The sequence below is a fragment of the Hippopotamus amphibius genome, chromosome 1 (genome assembly GCF_030028045.1).
Source record: "Hippopotamus amphibius kiboko isolate mHipAmp2 chromosome 1, mHipAmp2.hap2, whole genome shotgun sequence".
NCBI classification, from domain to species: Eukaryota; Metazoa; Chordata; class Mammalia; order Artiodactyla; family Hippopotamidae; genus Hippopotamus; species Hippopotamus amphibius.
Genome location: NC_080186.1, coordinates 127978470 through 128001319, shown reverse-complemented (window position 1 = coordinate 128001319; position 22850 = coordinate 127978470). Strand labels below are relative to the sequence as shown.

General features: G+C 37.2%; 1 protein-coding gene across 5 annotated transcripts in view; it reads right to left on the bottom strand.

Moving 5' to 3' along the window:
- Positions 1-22850, bottom strand: part of UIMC1 (ubiquitin interaction motif containing 1) — a 140374-nt gene that overhangs the window by 99704 nt on the left and 17820 nt on the right. For 3 of the 5 annotated variants that reach the window (XM_057728354.1, XM_057728388.1, XM_057728380.1), the window contains exons 2-3: positions 8614-8674; positions 8370-8524 (exon numbers count right to left, since the gene is read on the bottom strand). In XM_057728354.1, the coding sequence (XP_057584337.1) occupies positions 8370-8516 (147 nt within the window). In that variant the 5' untranslated portion in view covers positions 8517-8524; positions 8614-8674. The other 2 variants (XM_057728363.1, XM_057728373.1) reach the window with 2 other exon arrangements.

Genomic DNA, 22850 nt, shown 5'->3' with positions numbered 1-22850 from the left:
TAAAGATTATCATACTGAGTGAAGTAAGTCAGAAAGAGAAAGACAAATACCATATGATATCACTTATATATGGAATCTAAAATATGATACCCAAGGGAGGGAGGGAATACGGGGATATGTGTATAAAAACAGATGATTGAACTTGGTGTACCCCCAAAAAAATAATAAATAAATAAAATTAATAAAAAAAATGATACAGATGAACCTATCTATGAAACAGAAACAGAAACAGAATCACGGACATAGAGAACAGATTGGTGGTTGCCAAGGGGGAGGGGGTTGCGGGAGAGATCAAGTGGGAGACTGGGGTTAGCAGATGTAAGCTTTTTATATACAGAATGGATAAACAACAAGGCCCTACTGTACACCACAGAGAACTATATTCAGTATCCTATGATAAACCATAATGGAAAAGAATATTTTAAAAAAAGAATGTGTGTGTACATATATATACACATATATACATATGTATGTATATTTTGCATACCTACATATATAACTGAATCACTTTGCTGTACAGCACTTATTAACACAACATTGTAAATCAATTATACTCCAATTTTAAAAAAAGAAGAAAGAAAGAAAGAAAAAAGTAAGACACTTCCTGGCTTCTTTTGCACCAGGGAACTAGAACATTTTCTTAAAGAACAATTGAAATAAATAAAACAGCAGCACCAATAAGTAAAACTTAATACAGATATTTTTTTGATAATGCCTACTAATACAGGCCAAGAATTATTGTTGGGTATTTAAGATACAAAATTCCTGATCTTTAGGAAATCACAGTCTGGTGTTACAGGCGGAAAAACAAAGCGGCAGCTTCAAAACAGTGTGACAATCAATACTACAGAAATACAGGTTCTATAGAAGCACAAGAGACAGCCAGTTGACCCCAGTCTTGGAAGATGTGCAAGGATCCGCCCCCCCAAAGAAACTGACATCTAAGCTGAAGAATAAATTAAAGTTAGGGCTATCAGTGGTGCAAAGAGCAGAAGAAATATCATATAATTCATTTAATTTTAAACTCACAAGCCAAAAAGAATGTGTTCCTTAAGATGACTCTACCAACTACTTCTTTACATTCTAAAACAAAGTCTTTTTTTTTAAATGCACAAAAATACCAAGACACTGAAAGAACATAAAGTAATATTAAAAATTAGTTGGTAACATAACAAGGAGCCCATGCACCACAATGAAGAGTAGCCCCTGCTCGCTGTAACTAGAGAAAGCCCGTGTGTAGCAACGAAGACCCAATGCAGCCAATAAATTAATTAATTTTTTAAAAAAACTAGTTAGTAGACCATTTTCATGAGCAAATCCTAGTAAACCTTAAAGAACAGATAATTCCTTTACTATTTAAACTGTGGTAGAACATTAAAGCTTCCTCTATTTTATACCATAAATCTAATCCTAGGATTGGAAGAATCAACATAGTGAAAATGACTGTACTACCCAAAGCAATTTACAGATTCAATGCAATCCCCATCAAATTACCAATGGCATTTTTCACAGAACTAGAGCAAGAAATCTTACGATTTGTATGGAAACGCAAAAGACCCCGAATAGCCAAAGCAATCTTGAGAAGGGAAAATGGAGTTGGTGGAATCAGGCTTCCTGACTTCAAACTATACTACAAGGACATAGTGATCAAGACAGTATGGTACTGGCACAAAAACAGAAAGGAAGATCAACGGAATAGAATAGAGAACTCAGAGGTAAGCCCAAACACATATGGGCACCTTATCTTTGACAAAGGAGGCACGAATATACAATAGAAAAAAGACAGCCTTTTCAATAAGTGGTGCTGGGAAAATTGGACAGCTACATGTAAAAGAATGAAATTAGAACACTTCCTAACACCATACACAAAAATAAAACTCCAAATGGATTAAAGACCTACATGTAAGGCCAGACACTATAAAACTCCTAGAGGAAAACATAGGCAGAACACTCTATGACTTACATCAAAGCAACATCCTTTTTGACCCACCTCCTAGAATCATGGAAATAAATCAAGAATAAACAAATGGGACCTCATAAAACTTAAAAGCTTTTGCACAGCGAAAGAAACCATAAACAGAAGAAGGCAATCCTCAGAATGGGAAAAAATAGTTGCCTATGAAACAACGGACAAAGGATTAACCTCCAAAATATACAAGCAGCTCATGAAGCTTAATACCAAAAAAGCAAATAACCCAATCCACAAATGGGCAGAAGACCTAAATAGACATTTGAAGACATACAGATGGCCAACAAATACATGAAAAGATGCTCAACATCACTACTCATCAGAGAAATGCAAGTCAAAGCCACAATGAGGTATCACCTCACATCGATCAGAATGGCCATCATCACAAAATCTGGAAACAACAAATGTTGGAGACGGTGTGGAGAAAAGGGAACTCTCCTGCACTGTTGGTGGGAATGTAAGTTGCTCCAGCCACTATGGAAAACAGTTTGGAGGTTGCTTAAAAAACTAAAAATAGAACTACCATATGATCCAGTAATCCCACTACTGGGTATATACCCAGAGAAAACCATAATTCGAAAAGAAACATGTACCATCATGTTTATTGTAGCACTATTTACAATAGCCAGGACATGGAAGCAACCTAAATGCCCATCAACAGATGAATGGATAAAGAAAATGTGGCATATATATACAATGGAATATTACTCAGCTATAAAAAGGAATGAGATGGAGCTATATATAATGAGGTGGATAGAACTAGAGTCTGTCATACAGAGTGAAATAAGCCAGAAAGAGAAAGACAAATATTGTATGCTGACTCACATATACAGAATCTAAAAATGGTACTGATGAACTCAGTGACAGGACAAGAACAAGGACACAGATGCAGAGAATGGACTGGAGAACTCGAGGTTTGGGGGGGCGGGGGGGAGAAGGGGAAGCTGAGACGAAGTGAGAGAGTAGCACAGACATATATATACTACCAACTGTAAAATAGATAGCCAGTGGGAAGTTGCTGTATAACAAAAGGATTTCAACTCGAGGATGGATGATGCCTTAGAGGACTGGGATGGGGAGCGTGGGGTGGGAGTCGAGGGAGGGAGGGAATATGGGGATGTGTGTATAGAAACAGATGACTGAACTTGGTGTACCCCGCAAAAAAAAAATAAAATATAATTAATTAATTAATTAATTAAAAAAACCTAATCCTAAAATCTGATGAAAACAGTACCAAAAAAAAGACAATTACATAAAACAAATGCCACTAGGAATACAGATACAAACTCATAAATGATATACTGAGAACACAAATTCAATATTATGTTAATATAATACATCATGACCAAGTAAGATTTACTCCAGAAACGCAAAGATGTTCCAACATTAAAAAATACATTAATATATAATATTAACTGATTATAGGAGAAAAACTGTATCACCATCTTGCTAAATAATGAAATTTGAGTAAACATTTGATTAAACATACATTCCTAAAAATATTAACAGTAAATAAGCAGTTAAAAAATATTTCTGAAACACAAAGAATAGAAATACTAAACAAAGAATAAAACATCAGAATACTTCTACAATTAAATTCAAGATCAAGATAAAGATGTACTCTATCACTGGTATCAATCAACATTATTGTGGAGGCTACAGTCAATGCAATGAAACAAAAAAGTTAATTGTAAATACTAGAATGGAAGAGAGAAGAATTATCATTATTAGCAGATGTAAGTGCCTACCTAAAAAAACATAAGATAATCAACTGAATATTTATTTCAAAAATATGTTAGGGCTTCCCTGATGGCACACAGGTTAAGAATCTGCCTGCCAATTCAGGGGACACAGATTCAATCCCTGCTCCAGGAAGATCCCACATGCCGAGGAGCAGCTAAGTCCATGTGCCACAACTATTGAGCCTGCACTTTAGAGCCCATGAGCCACAACTATTGAGCCCATGTGCTGCCAACTACTGAAGCCCACGCACCTAGAGCCCATGCTCCACAACAAAAGAACCCACAGCAATGAGGAGCCCAAGCACCATAACGAAGAGTAGCTCCTGCTCGCCGCAACTAGAGAAAGCCTGTGTACAGCAACGAAGACCCAACACAGCCAATAAATAAAAAAATAAATTTATTAAAAAAAAAATCCGCCTGCCAATGCAGGGGACACAGGTTCAATCCCTGGGCCGGGAAGATCCCACATGCCAAGGAGCAACTAAGCCTGTGCACCACAACTACTGAGCCCAAGTGCCACAACTACTGAAGCTTGAGAGACTAGAGCCCATGGTCCTCAACAAGAGAAGCAACTGCAATGAGAAGCCCATTCACTGCAACTAGAGAAAGCCTGCACACAGCAATGAAGACCCAATGCAGTCAAAAAAGAAATAAATAAATGCAATAATAAAATAAATTTATAAATAAATAAATCTCTAAAAAAAAATATGTTATAGACCAATGGAACAAAATAGAAAATCCAAAAACTAACCTATTTGTAGACAAGATTTTAGTTTACAATAAAGGTGAAATTTCAAAACCTTGGAGAAAGGATAGATAACTGAAAAACACTGGTAGAAGTGCCTAACCACCAAGATTCAGTTTTGCAATATATATGTACACTGTTTAAAGATACACATAAATGTGGTAGCAATGTAAAGAAAAGAATGGAAAGATAAGATAAATATAGTGATTACCTCTGGATGGGTGGAAAGGGATGCATTTAGGGAGGGCCACACTAAGTCAAGACCGCTTCACAACCTAAATGTCCATCAACAGATGAATGGATAAAGAAGATGTGGTACATATATACAATGGAAAAAGCAATGAAACTGGGACATTTGTAGAGACATGGATGGACCTAGAGACCGTCTATACAGAGTGCAGTGAGTCAGAAAGAGAAAAACAAATATCGTACATTAACACATATATGTGGACTACAGAAAAATGGTACAACTCAACCGGTTTGCAAGGCAGAAATAGAGACACGGATGCAGAGAACAAACATACGGACACCAAGTGGGGAAAGCAGGGAGGGTTGGTGGGGGGAATGAATTGTGAGATTGGGATACCAAATTGTACACTCTAAATATACACAGTTTACTGAAAAAATAAAAAAATTTTTTAAATTAAAAAAAAAAAAGACCGCTTCAAATATGGTGAATACAGGTATTCAGATTATTTTTTTTAGAACTATGCATTTACATATTACACACTCTCCTGTACATACAACATATTTGACAATTTTTAAAAATTTAAGAGATAGATCTGTATGTGCCATTATAGAAAGATCTACAAGTAATATTAAGTGAAAAAGCAAAACATTATGTGTCGCATCATACCTTTCCTGTAAAAGTTTTTATCGATGGTATATGTATATATTCTGGAAGAATGCAGAAGAAATTGTTACCTTTCATTAAATGTACACTGGCTCAGGTGTACATCCTCATTTTCTACCTTTCTATACTGTTTTATTTTCAAACAGTTCTGAATTGTTTTTATTCTGTTTTGATTTTTTTTAACATTTTAAAAAAGTTATGTATATAACTGTTTAATATATCTACATGTATATAACTATTTTATGCTTGTCAATATTAAGATGAGTTATCCAAGTGGTAGAATCAATGGATTGTTTTCTTCTTTATACTTTTACACTTTAAAAAAGAACCATTTAGACAAAATCCTAATTAAAAATTAGACAAGAAAGTTCCCCCCCCAAAACCAAATATCCAACAGAAATATGAAAAATGTTTCATCTTGCTTATTATTAAAAATATACTTTGGATTATCAAATTGCGAAAAATAAAGTCATAATAGTCTTCACAGGGAACACGGAAACTAACACACTGCTGTTAAGAATATAAATGAGACTATTTAGACTGCAAAGGTTCTGACAGAGTATACCACATTAAAATTCTAAACTGATTTTGTAGGGATTATGGAGTCAAAGATTTTTAAGCAAGCAAGTACAAAGATCTAAAATTTAAATTCTTTTTTTTTCAAGCTCTTTATTGGAAAATAATTGCTTTACATTCTTGTATCAGCTTTTGAGGTACACCAAAGTAAATCAGCTATATTTATACATATATCCCTATATCCCCTCCCTCCTGCAACTCCCTCCCATGCTCCCTGTCCTGGCCCTCTTAAGGCATCACCCATCATCGAGTTGATCTCCCTTTGTTATACAACAACTTCCCACTAACTATCTATTTTACAGTTGGTAGTGTGTATATGTCTATGCTACGCTCTCACTTCGTCTCAGCTTCCCCTTCGCCCCCTGCCCCCCACCAACTCTGTGTCCTCCAGTCTATTCTCTGCATTTGCATCCTTATTCTTGTCCTGTCACTGGGTTCATCAGTACCATTTTTTTTTTTTAGATTCTGTATATATGAGTTAGCATACAGTATTTGTTTTTCTCTTTCTGGCTTACTTCACTCTGTATGACAGACTCTAGGTCTATCCACCTCATTACATATAGCTCCATTTCATTCCTTTTTATGGCTGAGTAATATTCCATTGTATATATGTGCCACATCTTCTTTATCCATTCATCTGTTGATGGGCATTTAGGTTGCTTCCATGTCCTGGCTATTGTAAATAGTGCTGCAGTGAACATTATGGTACATGTTTCTTTTTGGATTACGGTTTTCTCTGGGTATATGCCCAGTAGTGGGATTACTGGATCATATGGTAGTTCTATTTTTAGTTTTTTAAGCAACCCCCAAACTGTTTTCCATAGTGGCTGGAGCAACTTACATTCCCACCAACAGTGCAGGAGAGTTCCCTTTTCTCCACACCCTCTCCAACATTTATTGTTTCTAGAAAAAATTTAAATTCTTAAAAGAAAGTTGGAGTAAGCTAAGTGAAATGTAGAGAGAAAAAACTGAAGGCAGAGAAGCAAGTTAAGAGTGTGCTATAAGAACTCAAATAACGAATGATCAAGAGAAGAAATGAAAAATGGAGGAGAAAGGACAGATGTGAGTGTCATTTAAGAGGTTAAAAACTAAAGGTTGTGGTGATTAATTAGGTATAAAACATGAGATAGAGGGAAGAGTAAGAGATAATTCTGAGGTTTACAACTTGAGGCAAACAAGTGCTTCTACCATCAAATGAGACAGAAGATAAAGAAGAACAAGAGGTAACCTTAGAGGAAAAAACAGTGATTTACTTCACTGCCTTACTGGTTGTGACCTATAGACAGGTAAAAATCTCCAGTAAACAAATGGAAATAGAGAACAAAGGAAAGATGTTAAAATCTATTACAGCACTGTTCAACAAAGCTTTCTATAATGAAGGAAATGTTCTATACCTGTGCTAACAAAGCAGATACTACATGTGACGAGTGCAAGAGAGGAACTGATTTTTCCTTATTTAATTTAATTAATTTAAATTTAAATAGCTACAAGTGGCTAGTTGCTACAACACTGGACAGAGTATATCTAGAGACTTAAAAAGCACTTCCATTGTCTTTCTCTCACTTTCCAGACATATGAAAATTAAGATTCCGGGCTTCCTAGGTGGCGCAGTGGTTAAGAATCTGCCTTGCCAACGCAGGGGACAGGGGTTCGATCCCTGCTCCAGGAAGATCCCACATGCCGCAGAGCAACTAAGCCCATGCTCCACAACTATTGAGCCTGCGCTTTAGAGTCTGTGAGCCACAACTATTGAGCCCATGTGCTGCAACTACTGAAGCCCACACGCCTAGAGCCCGTGCTCCGCAACAAGAGAAGCTACGGCAATGAGGAGCCCGCACACCACAATGAAGAGTAGCCCCCACTCACCGCAACCAAAAAAAGCCCGCGCACAGCAAAAAAAAGACCCAACACAGCCAAATAAATAAATAAATAAATAAATTTAAAAACAAAAGAAAAACAAAAAATAGAAAATTAAGATTCACATTTGATTTATTCAAATAGTTTTAAAATATCACCTTCAGTTAATATATTATAAAACTAAGGAACTATGATCCCCCCTCAGCCAAACAGTATGATTACTTTCTTTTAAGTAATTCTTAATTCCATTTACAAATCAAAATGAACCTGAGTAAAAACTGCATGGTCGGGACTTTCCTGGCAGTCCAGTGGTTAAGACTTCACCTTCCAATGCTGGGGGTGCAGGTTTGATCTCTGGTCAGGGAGCTAAGATCCCTCATGCCTCACAGCCAAAAAACCAAAACATAAAACAGAAGCAATAATGTAACAAATTCAATAAAGACTTTAAAATGGTCCACATCCAGAAATAAATAAATAAAAATCTTTAAGAAAATAAAACTAAATAAAACATTTTAAAACCTGCATAGTCTGGCAAGGTGTCATTAAGGTATAGTCTCACAAAACAAACCAGTCACAGATAAGGAGGCCTAGTTTGAGACCTAGAGCTCTACTCTTCAGAATACTGACCTCTCCATCACTATCAGATATCACAATGAATGCATCCTCAAGTCTACGCTTCTTCGTCACATTGACAGAACTAGTAGTTGCTACAACTTTCTTCTCCAGGTTCTGAGCTTCAGAAGCTTCTTTAACTTTTTTCTTTCTCCGCGGCATCCTTTTGTCTGAAATACAAGGAAAAATAATTTACTTAAAGTATAAGTTTCCTAGATGTTATTTGTAATTTGGTCATGTAAAAGAAAAAGATAACTACCTAAGAGAAGTAAAACTGGATTTCTGAACTCTTCCACTACTCATTAAAATTTGTATTTTTTCTATAAAGGAAAAAATGCATATATAAATATATGAATCTCATCTCTTTAGTGACATTTCAATAGGAATAATATAATAATTTATCCTAGTTCCTCAAACACTGACAAATAACTGGTTCTCTCTCTTCACTATATATTATTATTTATCTAAAAGCTTTTTTTAAATACCAATGCTTCAACCCAATAAAGGACATCTTCAAAAAACCCACTGCTAATATCATACTTAAAGGTGAAAGACTGAATGCTTTCCTCTTAGGACAGGAACAAGACGAGGATGTCTGCTTTCATCATTTCTATTGAAATTATAGTGGAGGTTTTAGACAGGTCAATTATGCAGGAAGAAGAAATAAAAGACATCCAAATAGGAAAAGGAATAAGTAAAACTACTGCCTTTTGTAGATGGCATGATCTTGTATTTAAAAAAAAAAACTAAGAAACCCACTAAAAAACTGTTAAATTTTTAAAGAGCAATATTCCCCAAATTGCTCTACAGTTACAAAATAATTCCTAATACAATTCCTATTGGCTTTTTTGTAGACATAAACAACTTGATCCTAAAATTGACATGGAAAAACAGAGGTCCCAGAATAGCCAAAACAATCTTGAAAAAAAGGAACAAAGCTAAGGACTCACACATCCCAATTTCAAAGCTTACAACAAGGCTACGTTATCAAGACAGTGTGGCACTGGCACAAGAATAGAAATAAAGATCAATGCAACAGAAGAACTGAGAGTCCAGTAAACACCCACACATTTACTAACAACTGCTTTCAACAAAAGTACCAAGGTAATTCAACGGGCAAAGTATGTCTTTTCAACAAATGGTACTGGGACAACTAGATATCCAAATGCATCATGTAATAAAGAAATGCACAAAATGGATCAAAGACCTGAATGAATGAGCAAAACCTATAAAATTCTTAAGCAAAACATATGCATACAGCTTTGTGATCTTGGATAGGCAATAGTTTGTTAAATATGATATCAAAAGCATAAGCAACAAAAGAAAGAATACCTAAACTAGGCTTCTCCTTATTAAAATCTTTGTGTTCCAAAGCATAATATTCAGAAAAGTTTAAAAAAAATAATAAAGGGGAAAAATATCTGCAAAGTATCTATGTAATAAAGGAATTGTACACAGAATATATAAAGAACCCTTGCACTCAACAGTAAAAGGGCAAATAAACCAACTATAAAATGGGCAAAGAATATGAACACACGCTTCTCCAAAGAAGATATATAAATGACGAGTAAGCACATGAAAAGATGTTCAACATAATTAGTCACCAGGCAAATGGAAAGCCCACTAATGATCACTATAAAAAAAAATGGAAAATAACAAGTGCTGACAACGATATGGAGAAATTGGAATCCTAGTATATTGTTGATGGAAATGTAAAATGGTGCAGCCACTGTGGGAAAAAAAGAAGGAATGAAGTACTGACACATGCTAATTGTAATTAGTCCGCATGCCGCAACTAACAGACTGCATGCCACAATAAACGAGCCTGCATGCCGCAACCAAACATGCCACAATGAAGATCCCGTGTGCCACAACCCAGTGCAGCCTAAATAAATAAATAAACATATTTTTTTTAAAGATGGCAGATGGCCACAGCAATGCCATCATAATTCAAAAAAATAAAGAAATAAAAATAAAGAAAATAGCGAATTACAAAATAATATTTTTAAAAACACCACAAATGTTCATCAAGGAAAACCAATAATTACTAAAGGACTGTTTTAATAACTCGAAAGTACTGAGAAATGACTGAATAAAAATATAAATCCAGAAAAAAAAAAAGAAAATAGCGAATGTTGGCAAGGATAAGTAAAAATTAAAACTTTCATCCACTGCTACTGAGAATATAAAATTCTGCAGCTACAGTGGAAAATAGCTTGGCAATTCCTCAAAAAATTAAAATACATCTAGCAATTCTACTCCCAGGTAAACACCCAAGAAAATTAAAAACCATATTCAAACAAAAACTTGTACTTAAATGTTCCCAACAGCCTTAATCATAATAGCCAAAAAGTGGAAATAACCCAAATGGTGAATGGATACACAAAATGTGGTACATCCATAAAATGGAATATCGGTCAGCCTTAAAATGGGATAAAGGGACTTCCCTGGTGGTCCAGTAGGTAAGACTCCACACTCCCAATGCAGGGGGCCCAGGTTCAATCCCTAGTCAGGGAACTAGATTCCCTATGCACGCCGCAACTAAAAAGCGCACAATCCGCAACTAAAGATACCACATGCCACAACGAAGATCCCTTGTGCCATAACTAAGCCCCAACGCAGCCAAAAATAAATAAATGTTTTTTAAAAAGGAATAAAGTACTGATACATGCTACAACATGGATAAACCTTGAAAACATCATGTTAAGTAAAAGCAGCCAGACACAGAAGCCCACGTATTGTATGGTTCTGTCTATATGAAACACCCTGAATAGACCTATCTACAGAAACAGAAAGCAGACTAAGACTGCTAGAAGTTAGAGGAGAGATGTAAAGTGACTATTTAATGGCTATGGGGTTTCTTTTGGGGATAATGAAAATGTTTAGAATTAGAAAGTGGTGATAGTTGCACAACATTTTGAATGTATGGAAAGCCATTAAATTATACAATTTAAAACGGCAAAAATGTATTTTATGTTCTATGAATTCTACCTAAATTTAAAAAAAAAACTCCCCAGATGATTTTATATTATAACCAAAGCAGAGACTCACTGACTTCAATAGTTACTGATTTAAAAAGAACAACCTTAACTATGTTACAAACTTCTCAAACTGTTTAATCATCCAATTACTCCTAAGGGAAATGTTATATCTCATTATCAAAAAAAGTCTGTACAATCCTAGTATTAAGGGAGGATAGTAATAAAGTGTACACCCAAACACTTCCAATCCAGAGTCATTCACAAAATCATTCCCTAGCATAAGAAATGAAGCTAAACAAAAATTTCTTTTCTATTCTTAGAGCATATTTTTAAATGACTTGTCTTGAAGAAACAGAATAAAGCACATAGAAAAAATGAAAATATTAAGCTAATACATAAATTTTTTATTGCAGTATAGACGATTTACAATATTGTGTTGGTTCCAGGTGTACAGCAAAGTGATTCAGTTATTTTTTCAGATTATTTTCCCTTATAGGTTATTATAAGATACCAAATATTGTTGTTCCCTGTGTTATACAGTAAATCCTTGTTGCTCATCTATTTTATGTATAGCAGTTTGTATCTGTTGATCCCCGACTCCTAATTTATCCCTCCCTACCCTTCCCTTTCCCCTTTGGAAACCACAAGTTTGTTTTCTATGTCTGTGAGTCTGTTTCTGTTTTATATATAGATTCATTTGTATTATTTTTTAGATTCCACATGTTATTATATAATATTTGTCTTTCTCTGACTTACTTCACTTAGTATGATAATTTCTAGGCCCACCCATGTTGCTGCAAATGACATTATGTCATTCATTTTTATGGCTGAGTAATACATACACACACACACACACACCCCCTACATCTTAAACCAATCATCTATTGAGGGGCATCTGGGTTGTTTCCATGTCTTGGCCATCGTAAATAGTGCTGTTACGCACACTGGGATGTCTTGTATCTTTTCAAATAAGAGTTTTCATCTCTTCTGGACATATGCCTAAGAGTGGGATTGCTGGGTCCTATGGTAGTCTACTGTTATTTTTTAAGGAACCTCCATACTGCTTTCCATAGTGGCTGCACCAATCTACATTCTCACCAACAGTGTAGGAGGGTTCTCTTTTCTCCACTCCCGCTCCAGCACTTGTTATTTGTAGACTTTTTAATAGTCATTCTGACCAGTGTGCCGGGGTTTTGATTTGTATCAGTATTTCTCTAACAATTTAATAAACTACATATAAACTTTTTAAGTCTATATTTAAATACATACAGTAACAACAAAATTAGAGAAATATTTACAGCATACATGAAAAAAGGTTAGCTAACAATTACATAAAGTACAAATTGATAATAAAATATTAACATCCCATTAGATAACTAGACATGAACTGTCAATCTGCAAGAAAAAAAACCACATCAAATATGACTATGTAGAAGGTTCAACCTATCAAGTTATTAGACAAAAAGGATGACATATTTTTACTTCCTAAATTAAAACAAATTAATTCTAATGGTCATCTGCAGTAGTGGGAGTGGTTCTTTTAACACCAAACTGTAATAGATATTAAAAAAAACACAACACAAAACTTTGTACAAATGGTGCCATATTTCTAATATAAATTACTAAAATGACTAAAGTTTTCAGTTTTAACCACTCACCCTATTCCACCTTTTAAGATGCAAGTCTGCTACTGCCATAATGAAAATTACCCAAAGAAAAAGAAAACAAATCTCTCTGGAGACCAAGAAAGAAACAGCAAAGACACCTGAGGAGAAAATATAATGGAATCTGGCAAATTAAAGAGACAGATAAATCTTATATTAATACTTAGAGAACTGCTGGCTAAGGGTTCTTAACCTGTCAATCCACAAGCCCTTAAAGGATCTACGGATAGACTTCAAGGGATTCACAATCTCCTGAAATTGTGTGCAAAATTGTCTTGTTCCTGTATGCTCCTTGGGAAAAATTATTTTAGCTTTCATCCAACTCTCAGAGGAGCTCAAAACTCAGAAGAGTTTAGAACTACCAATGATCTAGTTAAACCCCTTCATTTTCAGAAGCAACCCAAAGATTAAATTGATATATATAACCAGTCTCCTAGTGTTTTTGTGTTTAAGAAGCATGTTTACTTTGTATTATCCAGGTTCCCTGACTACTCCACCTTTTTACATTTTGGTTTTTTGTGTGCATGCTTTCTAATACACATAAGTGTATTAGTACACATATATAATTTCCAAATAAACATACCTATATTACGGATTATGCTAAAAAAGTTATCAGTAGGGATACAAAATTTTTAAAAGGTAAGAAAACCTTTGTGACCTAAGTAACAAAGATTTCTCAGGATACAAAGAGTACAAGCCATGGAATTTTTAAAAAGTGACTAACTGGACTTCAATGAAACTTAAAACTTCTGTTCTTCAAAAGACACCACTAAAGGGACTTCCCTGGTGGTCCAGTGGTTAAGAATCTACCTTCTGATACGGGGAACGTGGGTTTGATCCCTACAAGGCACCCAGGTTTGATTCCTGGTCAGGGAACTAAGATTCCACATACCGTGGAGCAACTAAGCCCAAATGCTGCAACTACTGAGCCCGTGCGCTCTGGAGCCCGCATGCCACAACTAGAGAGCCCGTGCACCATTGCAATGAAGAGCCCATATGCTGCAACAAAGATCTGTAACTAAGACCCGACGCAGACCAAAAAGAAAAAAAATATCCACTAATAGGGGAATGGATAAACAAATTGTGGTCTATCCATAGAATGGAAAACTACTTCAGCAATAAAAAAGAACTACATAAAACATTACGGTGAGCAAAGGAAGCAAGACACAAATGAGTACATATTGTGTGATTCCACTTACAGGCATACCTCATTTTTTGCACTTTGCAGTTACTGCATTTTTTTACAAACAGGGTTGTGGCTCCAACTCTATGGAGCAAGTCTCCCAACACCATTTCTCCAACAGCTTCTCCTCACTTCGTGTTTCTGTGTCACATTATGGTAATTCTTGCAACATTTCAAACTTTTTCATTATTATCATATTTGTTATGGTGATTCGTGTTCAATAATTTTTTTTTCTTGTTCTTTTTTTTTTGATCCATGATTTTTGATGTTCCTAACTACAACTCAATGAAGACTCAGATGACAGCAATTTTTAGCAACAAAGTATTTTTTTTTCATTTTTACTGGAGTATAGTTGATTTACAAGTTTGTGTTAGTTTCAGGTGTACAGCAAAGTGAATCAGTTATACATATGTGTATACCCACTCTTTTTTTGATTCTTTTCCCATACAGGCCATTACAAAGTACTGAGTAGAATTCCTCATTAATCAAATATACATTGTTTTTTTAGACATAATGCTATTACACACTTAACAGACTACAGTATAGTGTAAACATAACTTTTATATGTACTGGGAAATAAAAAATTCATGTAACTCAATTTACTTTATTGCAGTGGTCTGGAAGTGAACCAATATCCGAGGTATGCCTGTATATGAAATTCTAGAAAAGACTAACTTAAGCAATAGTGAAAAAAGGACAGACAAGTAATTGCCCCATTCCCACCAGAATGGGGGAGAGAGAGCAATGAATGGTAAAGGGCACAACGGTACCTGTGGTGGTGGTTACACAGGTGGATACTTTGACTAAAATTCAACCATGGACTTCTGAATACTTGTCATGACAAATAAAGAGGTTAATAAATCTTTTCTCAAGAAGAAACTTACGAGAATGGGTCAAAAGTTATCCGCACTCTGGCTGTAGAATTTATAGATGTTTTGATACAACCAGAGCGTGGATAATTTTGAACTCACCCTCATAAAAAGCTGACAAAATAGTCAAAAACTATTTCAGCCTGGAAAATGACTAAAAGCATATAACAAAATTAAAAAAATTTATTCATGAAAACTGCTTAACTTTGGGTAAGAATACCATGAATCTGAAAATTCATGCCAAAAGCTTCTCCCATATACCCGCCTCCCCCACATCTACCAACCAAGGAAGGGCAGGACATGAATATCAACAATTTCACTCTCACAGCTGGAGGGGACTCACTAGGTTGGAACATTTTTAGTCTATCTTAGTAGCCAACAGCCTGTGGTTGGGTCCTATATGAGGCAAGCAACAAACCAGAGAATGAGTCAAAGATTTATCAGGAAATTTCAAGAAGCGAGACAGCCATAAAAGGATTCATAAACTCTCCAAATAACCCAGACTGACGGAAGGCTGTGCACATGCACCCAGAGATCACAGCAGACCCAAGCTTCCTACATAACCCTGGAAGCAGGATGGTGTGCACACAGAGAAGAAATCTGAGAGTCCTTGAGGAAAGCAAAATCTGGGGCAAACTTGAAAGGTAGTGCTCATGTTCCATCCTATACAGAACTAAGACATCATCTTTGATTCCCGTTCCCTTATTTTTCATATCCAATTCACCCTCATGTCCTGCTGATTTCACCTCCTGTATTTCTCTTTAACCTATCCACTTCTGTCCATTTCAACTACCACCCTAGTCCAAGCTACCAACAACTTGCGTATGGACAATTTTAATAGCCTCTTAACTGGGTCCCTTACTTTTACTCTTGCCCCCCTTCAATCTGCCCTACACACTGAAGCTTTTGGCTTTTTAAATTGCAAATACTAAACTATTCTTTTTATATAAATTATTTATTTATTTATTTGTTGGCTGTGTTGGGTTTTTGTTGCTGCACATGGGCTTTCTCTAGTTGTGGCGAGCGGGACCTACTCATCATTGCGGTGTGCGGGCTCCTCACTGCCGTGGCTTCTCTTGTTGCAGAGCACAGGCTCTGGGTGTGTGGATTTCAGTAGTTGTGGCACGTGGGCTCAATAGTTGTGGCTCACAGGCTCTAAAGCACAGGCTCAACAGTTGTGGTGCACAGGCTTAGCTGCTCCATGGCATGTGGGATCTTCCTGCAGCAGGGATCAAACCCGTGTCCCCTGCATTGGCAGGTGGATTCTTAACCACTGCGCCACCAGGGAAGCCCAAATTATTCTATTATTTATGGGAATTTCCTGGCAGTCCAGTGGGCTTGGGACTCCACACTTTCACTGCTGAGGTTCAATCCCTGGTAGGGGAACTAAGGTCCCACAAGCCATGATGCATGGCCAAAAAAAAAAAAAAAGTTCTACTGTTTAAAAACTTCAATATCTCACTGCTTTCATATTTAACACATTTTGCCCTTAATATAATCTACAATGTATGCCCTGTATTATCTGACCTCCTGCAAGATTTCTCTTGCTCTAAGCACTCCCTCAGTTCTTAAGCTACAACAAGACTTCTTTCTTGTCACAAAGCCTTTCTACATGCTTCTTTTGCATGGAAGACCCCCCCCAACACTCCCCTTCACCTAGTTCATTCCTTCTCATCCTTGAGATCTCAGCTAAATTATGACCTTCTCAGAGAAGTCTTCCTTGACCCCCAAATCTGATCAAACATCTCTACCACATATGCTCAAAGCATCACGCACCTTTCCTTCAAAGTAAGTTATCTCAGTTGTAATTACAAATTTATGTGTGATTTTTTAAGGAAATACCTGCCTTTCCCAATAGACTGTAGGTTTCGGAAAGGCAAAGCTAATCTAGCCCCAGCACCTAGCACATTCTCTGGGAAATAACAGATGATCATCAGATACTTATTAAATAAATTACACAAAATTCAGAGCAATTAAGGTAGAGTGGTAAAATTATAGATACTTTTCTCCTTTATCCAAACTTCGTATTCTAGTCTTAAAATTTTAAAGTAATACTCAAAACAATCTAGCTGTATTTTGTAGTTTTCGGCTTACCGATACTATACATATTTTGTTAGATTTACACCTAAGTATTTCTCTTTTGAGTAATTAATGAAAGCAATCAAAGATTTAAAAAAGTGGAGACATACATGTTCATGGATTGGAAGACTCAACATAATAACAATGTCAATTTGTCCCAAATTCACCTTTTTTTCCCCAAAATATTTTATTTATTTATTTATTTATTTATTTATTTATTTATTTATTTGGTTGCGCTGAGTCTTAAATGTGGCGGGCAGGCTCCTTGAGTTGCAGCTTACTGGCTCCTGAGTTGTGGCATGCAAACTCTTCGTTGCAGCATGCATGTAGGGTCTAGTTCCCAGAGCAGGGATCGAACCCAGGGCCCCTGCATTGGGAGCACAATCTTAACTACTGCGTCACCAGGGAAGTCCCCCAAATTCATCTTACATTTAACGTAATTCCTACAAAAATCCCTGCAAGATCTTTTTGTAGACTTAGACAAACTTATTCTAAAACTTACATGGAAAGGCACAGGCCCTAGAATGGCTTAAATCAGCAGTCCCCAAGCTTTTTGGCACCAGGGACCGGTTTCGTGGAAGACAATTTTTCCACGGACTTGGCAGGGGGAGGGGGAGCGGGGTGTTAAACGGTAATGCAAACAATAGTAAGCTTTGCTCACTTGCCCGCTGCTCACCTCCTGCTGTGCAGCCTGGTTCCTAACAGGCCACAGACCACTACCCATACACGCCGGGGAGTCAGGACCCCTGGCTTAAATGATCCTGACAAAGAAGGATAAAGTAAGAGGAACTGCTCTACTCCATGTTAAAGGTTACTATATAGCTACAGTAATCAAAACAGTGTGGTATTGGTGGAATAAGAGACATATATCAATGGAGAAGAAACGACTCAGAAACCATCACAAATATGCGCAAATCTAATTTAGTAGAGAAAGGCTTTTCAGCAAATGGTGTTAGAGCAAGTGGACGTTCATAGGCAAAAAGAAGGGGAAAAAAAAAGAAACCTCAACCTAACACTTTATACATAATAACTCAAAATGAATCTATTAAAACCACAGTGAAGACTTCCCTGGTGGCACAGTGGTTAAGTTTCTGCCTGCCAAGGATATACAATGGAGAAAAGGCAGCCTCTTCATTAAGTGGTGCTGGGAGAACTGGACAACTACATGTAAAAGAATGAAATTAACATGGAAGCAACCTAAATGTCCATCAACAGATGAATGGATAAAGAAGATGTGGCACATATATACAATGGAATATTACTCAACCATAAAAGGAATGTGAATGGAGCTATATGTAATGAGATGGATAGACCTAGAGTCTGTCATACAGTGAAGTAAGCCAGAAAGAGAAAAACAAATACTGTATGCTAACTCATATATACGGAATCTAAAAAAAAAAAAAAGGTACTGATGAACGCCTGTGACAGGGTGAGAATAAGGATGCAGATGCAGAGAATGGACTGGAGGACACGGGGTTGGGGGGGCAGGGAGGCGAAGGGGAAGCTGAGACGAAGTGAGAGAGTAGCATAGACACATACACACTACCAACTGTAAAACAGACAGCTAGTGAGAAGCTGTTGTATAACAAAGGGAGATCAACTCGATGATGGGTGATGCCTTAGAGGGCCAGGATAGGAGGGTGGGAGGGAGTCGCAGGAGGGAGAGGATATAGGGATATATGTATAAATACAGCTGATTCACTTTGATGTACCTCAAAAGCTGATACAAAAGTGTAAAGCAATTATATTCCAATAAAGAGCTTAAAAAAAAAAAAGAATGAAATTAGAACACTCCCTAACACCATACACAAAAATAAACCCCAAATGGATTAAAGACCTAAATGCAAGGCCAGACACTATAAAGCTCCTAGAGGAAAACATAGGAAGAACACTCTTCGACATAAATCACAGCAAGATCTTTTTTGATCCACCCCCTAGAATAATGGAAATAAAAACAAAAGTAAATAAGTGGGACCTAATGAAACTTCAAAGCTTCTGCACAGCAAAGGAAACAATAAGCAAGACAAAAAGACAACCCTCAGAATGGGAGAAAATATTTGCAAACGAATCAACAGACAAAGGATGAATCTCCAAAATATATAAACAATTCATCCAGCTCAATATCAAAGCAACAAACACCCCATTCAAAAAATGGGCAGAAGACCTAAATAGGCATTTCTCCAAAGACGACATACAGATGGCCAAGACGCACATGAAAAGCTGCTCAACATCACTAATTATTAGAGAAATGCAAATCAGCACTACAATGAGGTATCACCTCACACCGGTTAGAATGGGCATCATCAGAAAATCTACAAACAGTAAGTGCTGGAGAGGGTGTGGAGAAGAGGGAACGCTCTTGCACTGCTGGTGGGAATGTATATTGACACAGCCACTATGGAGAGCAATATGGAGGTTCCTTGCAAAATTAAAAACAGAGTTACCATATGACCCAGCAATCCCACTTCTGGGCATATACCCAGAGAACACCATCATTCAAAAAGACACATGCACTCCCATGTTCATTGCAGCACTATTTACAATAGCCAGGACATGGAAGCAACCTAAATGTCCATCAACAGATGAATGGATAAAGAAGATGTGGTACATACACACAATGGAATATTACTCAGCTGTAAAAAGCAATGAAACTGGGACATTTGTAGAGACATGGATGGACCTAGAGACTGTCATACAGACTGCAGTGAGTCAGAAAGAGAAAAACAAATATCGTATATTAACACATATATGCGGAATATAGAAAAATGGTACAAATCAACCAGTTTGCAAGAGAGAAATAGAGACACAGATGTAGAGAACAAACATATGGACACCAAGTGGGGAAAGCAGGGAGGGCTGGGGGGCAATGAATTGGGAGACTGCGATTGCCATATATACATTACTAATAAGAAAAAAAAATACCAAATTGTACACTAAAAATATGCAGTTTGTTGTCTGTTAACTGTACCTCAATATAAGTTCTTAAAAAAAAAAAAAGAATCTGCCTGCTAATTTAGGGGACACGGGTTTGAGCCCTGCTCCGGGAAGATCCCACATGCCGTGGCACTACTAAGCCCATGTGCCACAGCTATAGAGCCTATGCTCTAGAGCCCATGAGCCACAACTATTGAGCCCATGTGCTACAACTACTGAAGCCCATGCACCTAGAGCCCATGCGCCACAAGAGAAGCCGTTGCAATGAGGAGCCCATGCACCACAACAAAGAGTAGCCCCCATTTGCCACAACTAGAGAAAGCCCACGTGCAGCAACAAAGACCCAACGCAGCCATTAATTAATTAATTAATTTTTAAAATCCACAATGAGATCATATACTGCATACCCATCAAAATGGATAAAATTTACAAAGTCACACAACCAAATAGTCAGGGAAACTAGATCACTCATACAATGCCGGTGGGAATGTAAAATGGTACAATAACTCTGAAAAGAATTCTGCAGTTTCTTTTATTTTTTTTTAAAGTATTATTTGAAATTCAGATTAGATTTTTTTTTTTTTTGCTGCATTGGGTCTTTGTTGCTGTGTGCAGCCTTCCTCTAGTTGCCACTAGTGGGGGCTACTCTTCATTGCAGCGCACAGGCTTCTCATTGTGCTCGCTTCTCTTGCCGGGGAGCAAGGGCTCTAGGTACACGGGCTTCAGTAGTTGTAGCACATGGGCTCAACAGTTGTGGCTCGCAGGCTCTAGAGCACAGGCTCAGTAGTTGTGGCACACAGGCTTAGTTGCTCCGCAACATGTGGGATCTTCCCAGACCAGGGATCAGAACCCATGTCCCCTGCATTGGCAGGCGGATTCTTAACCACTGCACCACCAAGGAAGTCCCTGCAGTTTCTTTTAAAACTGAACATTCAGCTATCACATAACCCAATAATTGTACTCCTAGGTGTTTATTCCAGAGAAACAAAAATTTATGTTCACATAAAACCTTGTACACAAATGTTCATAGCAGCTTTACTTGTAATAGTCAAATCCAGGAATCAGTCCAAAGTTCTTCAATAGGTAAGTGGCTAAACTATATATATACTATGGAATATATTCAGCAATGAAAAGGAATGAACTACTGATGTATGCAACAACTTGGTTGACTCTCAAGGGAACTGTGTTGAGCAAAACAAGCCCATCACAAAATGTTGCTTATATACACAATTGTTTTGTTTTTTAAATTTCTGTAGTTTCTGAAGGCAATATTCTGGCATGTATTAAAGTTTACATAAGGATCTCTGGTCTGATGCTAATGAAAGCCCACAAATGGTCCAGGGAAGCACAAGGTAGGCACACACCATCTAGTGCTTTCATCAAAAGTCATGAGTAAATTGTAATTTGTTAAATATCATGTTATCAATGTGCCATATAGGAAATATTCTGGACATAGCAGCAACCAAAAAGTGCAAGCAACCCGATAACAGAACTTTCTAAATAAATACAACATTTCCCAAGAACATTACGTATTTTACTCTCGGACTTTGAAATTCTGTCTCAGATGATGTTGGTCCTTACAATGGGATCATGGCTGCACCATCACAAACATTGTCCTTTTGCTGTCCTGCCTGTGCCCATCAACTCCAGATGGTGGCATTTATGGGATTTTTTATTATTCCATTTATAAAACATTTTTGAAATGACAAAATTTTAGAGATGAAAACAGGGTAGTGGTTGCTAAGAGTTAGGGACAGAAGAGGGCAAGTACAGGAAGGAGATGGGTTTGGTTAGAAAAGAGATTCCTGTGGTATTGGAACTTTTCAGTTTCTCAACTATAGTGATCCAATACATGAACCTACACAGGTGATAAAACTGTAAAAGTTAATACACACACAGAAAAATACATAAATGAGTACAAGCAAAATAGGGGAAATCTAAATATCATCAGTAGGGTATACCAATGTCAGTATCATGGTTGTGTTATTAAAGGATATTTTGAACATCGCCAGTTCAAGATGGTGATGTAGCAGGATCCTGAACTCACCTCCTCCCATAGACACACCAAATCTACAGCTACATACAAAATGATTTACTGCGGGGGGGGGTGGGGGTGGGGGCTGAGCAACTCCTACACTTCAGGCAAACAGAGAAAACTTACTTCGAAGTGGGTAGGAGAGACTGGGACACAATCTTGCCATAAATCCCACCCCCACCGCAGCAATCCACAATCAGGAAGGAACTCAAACCTCAGTCTTCTCCCTGAGGAGTGAAGGGTTTAAACCCCACATCTGGCAACCCAACTTTTAAGACTTGCACCTCAAGGGCTTTCCTGGTTGCACAGTGGTCAGTTAAGACTCCACACTCCCAATGCAGGGGCCCGGGCTCAATCCCTGGTCAGGGAACTAGATCCCACATGCATGTCACAACTAAGAGTTCCCATGACACAACTAAAAAGCCCATGTGCCACAACTAAGGAGCCCACGTGCCACAACTAAGGAGCCCACATGCCACAACTAAGACCCAGTGCAACCAATTTTTTTTTTAGTGTTTAAAAAAAAAAAAGACTTGCATCTGAGAAACAACCCCCAATACATCTAGCTTTGAAAGCCAACAGGGCTTGCATTCATGAAACCCACAAGGCTATAGCAAACTGAGAAACAGTTCTCAAAGGGCTCACACACAGAGACTTAACCACCAAGGGCCCAGCACAGAAGCAGCCAACTGAAAAACACCCAGACTTTTTGTGAAAGAGGCTTATTTGCTTATCATATAGCACTGGACTG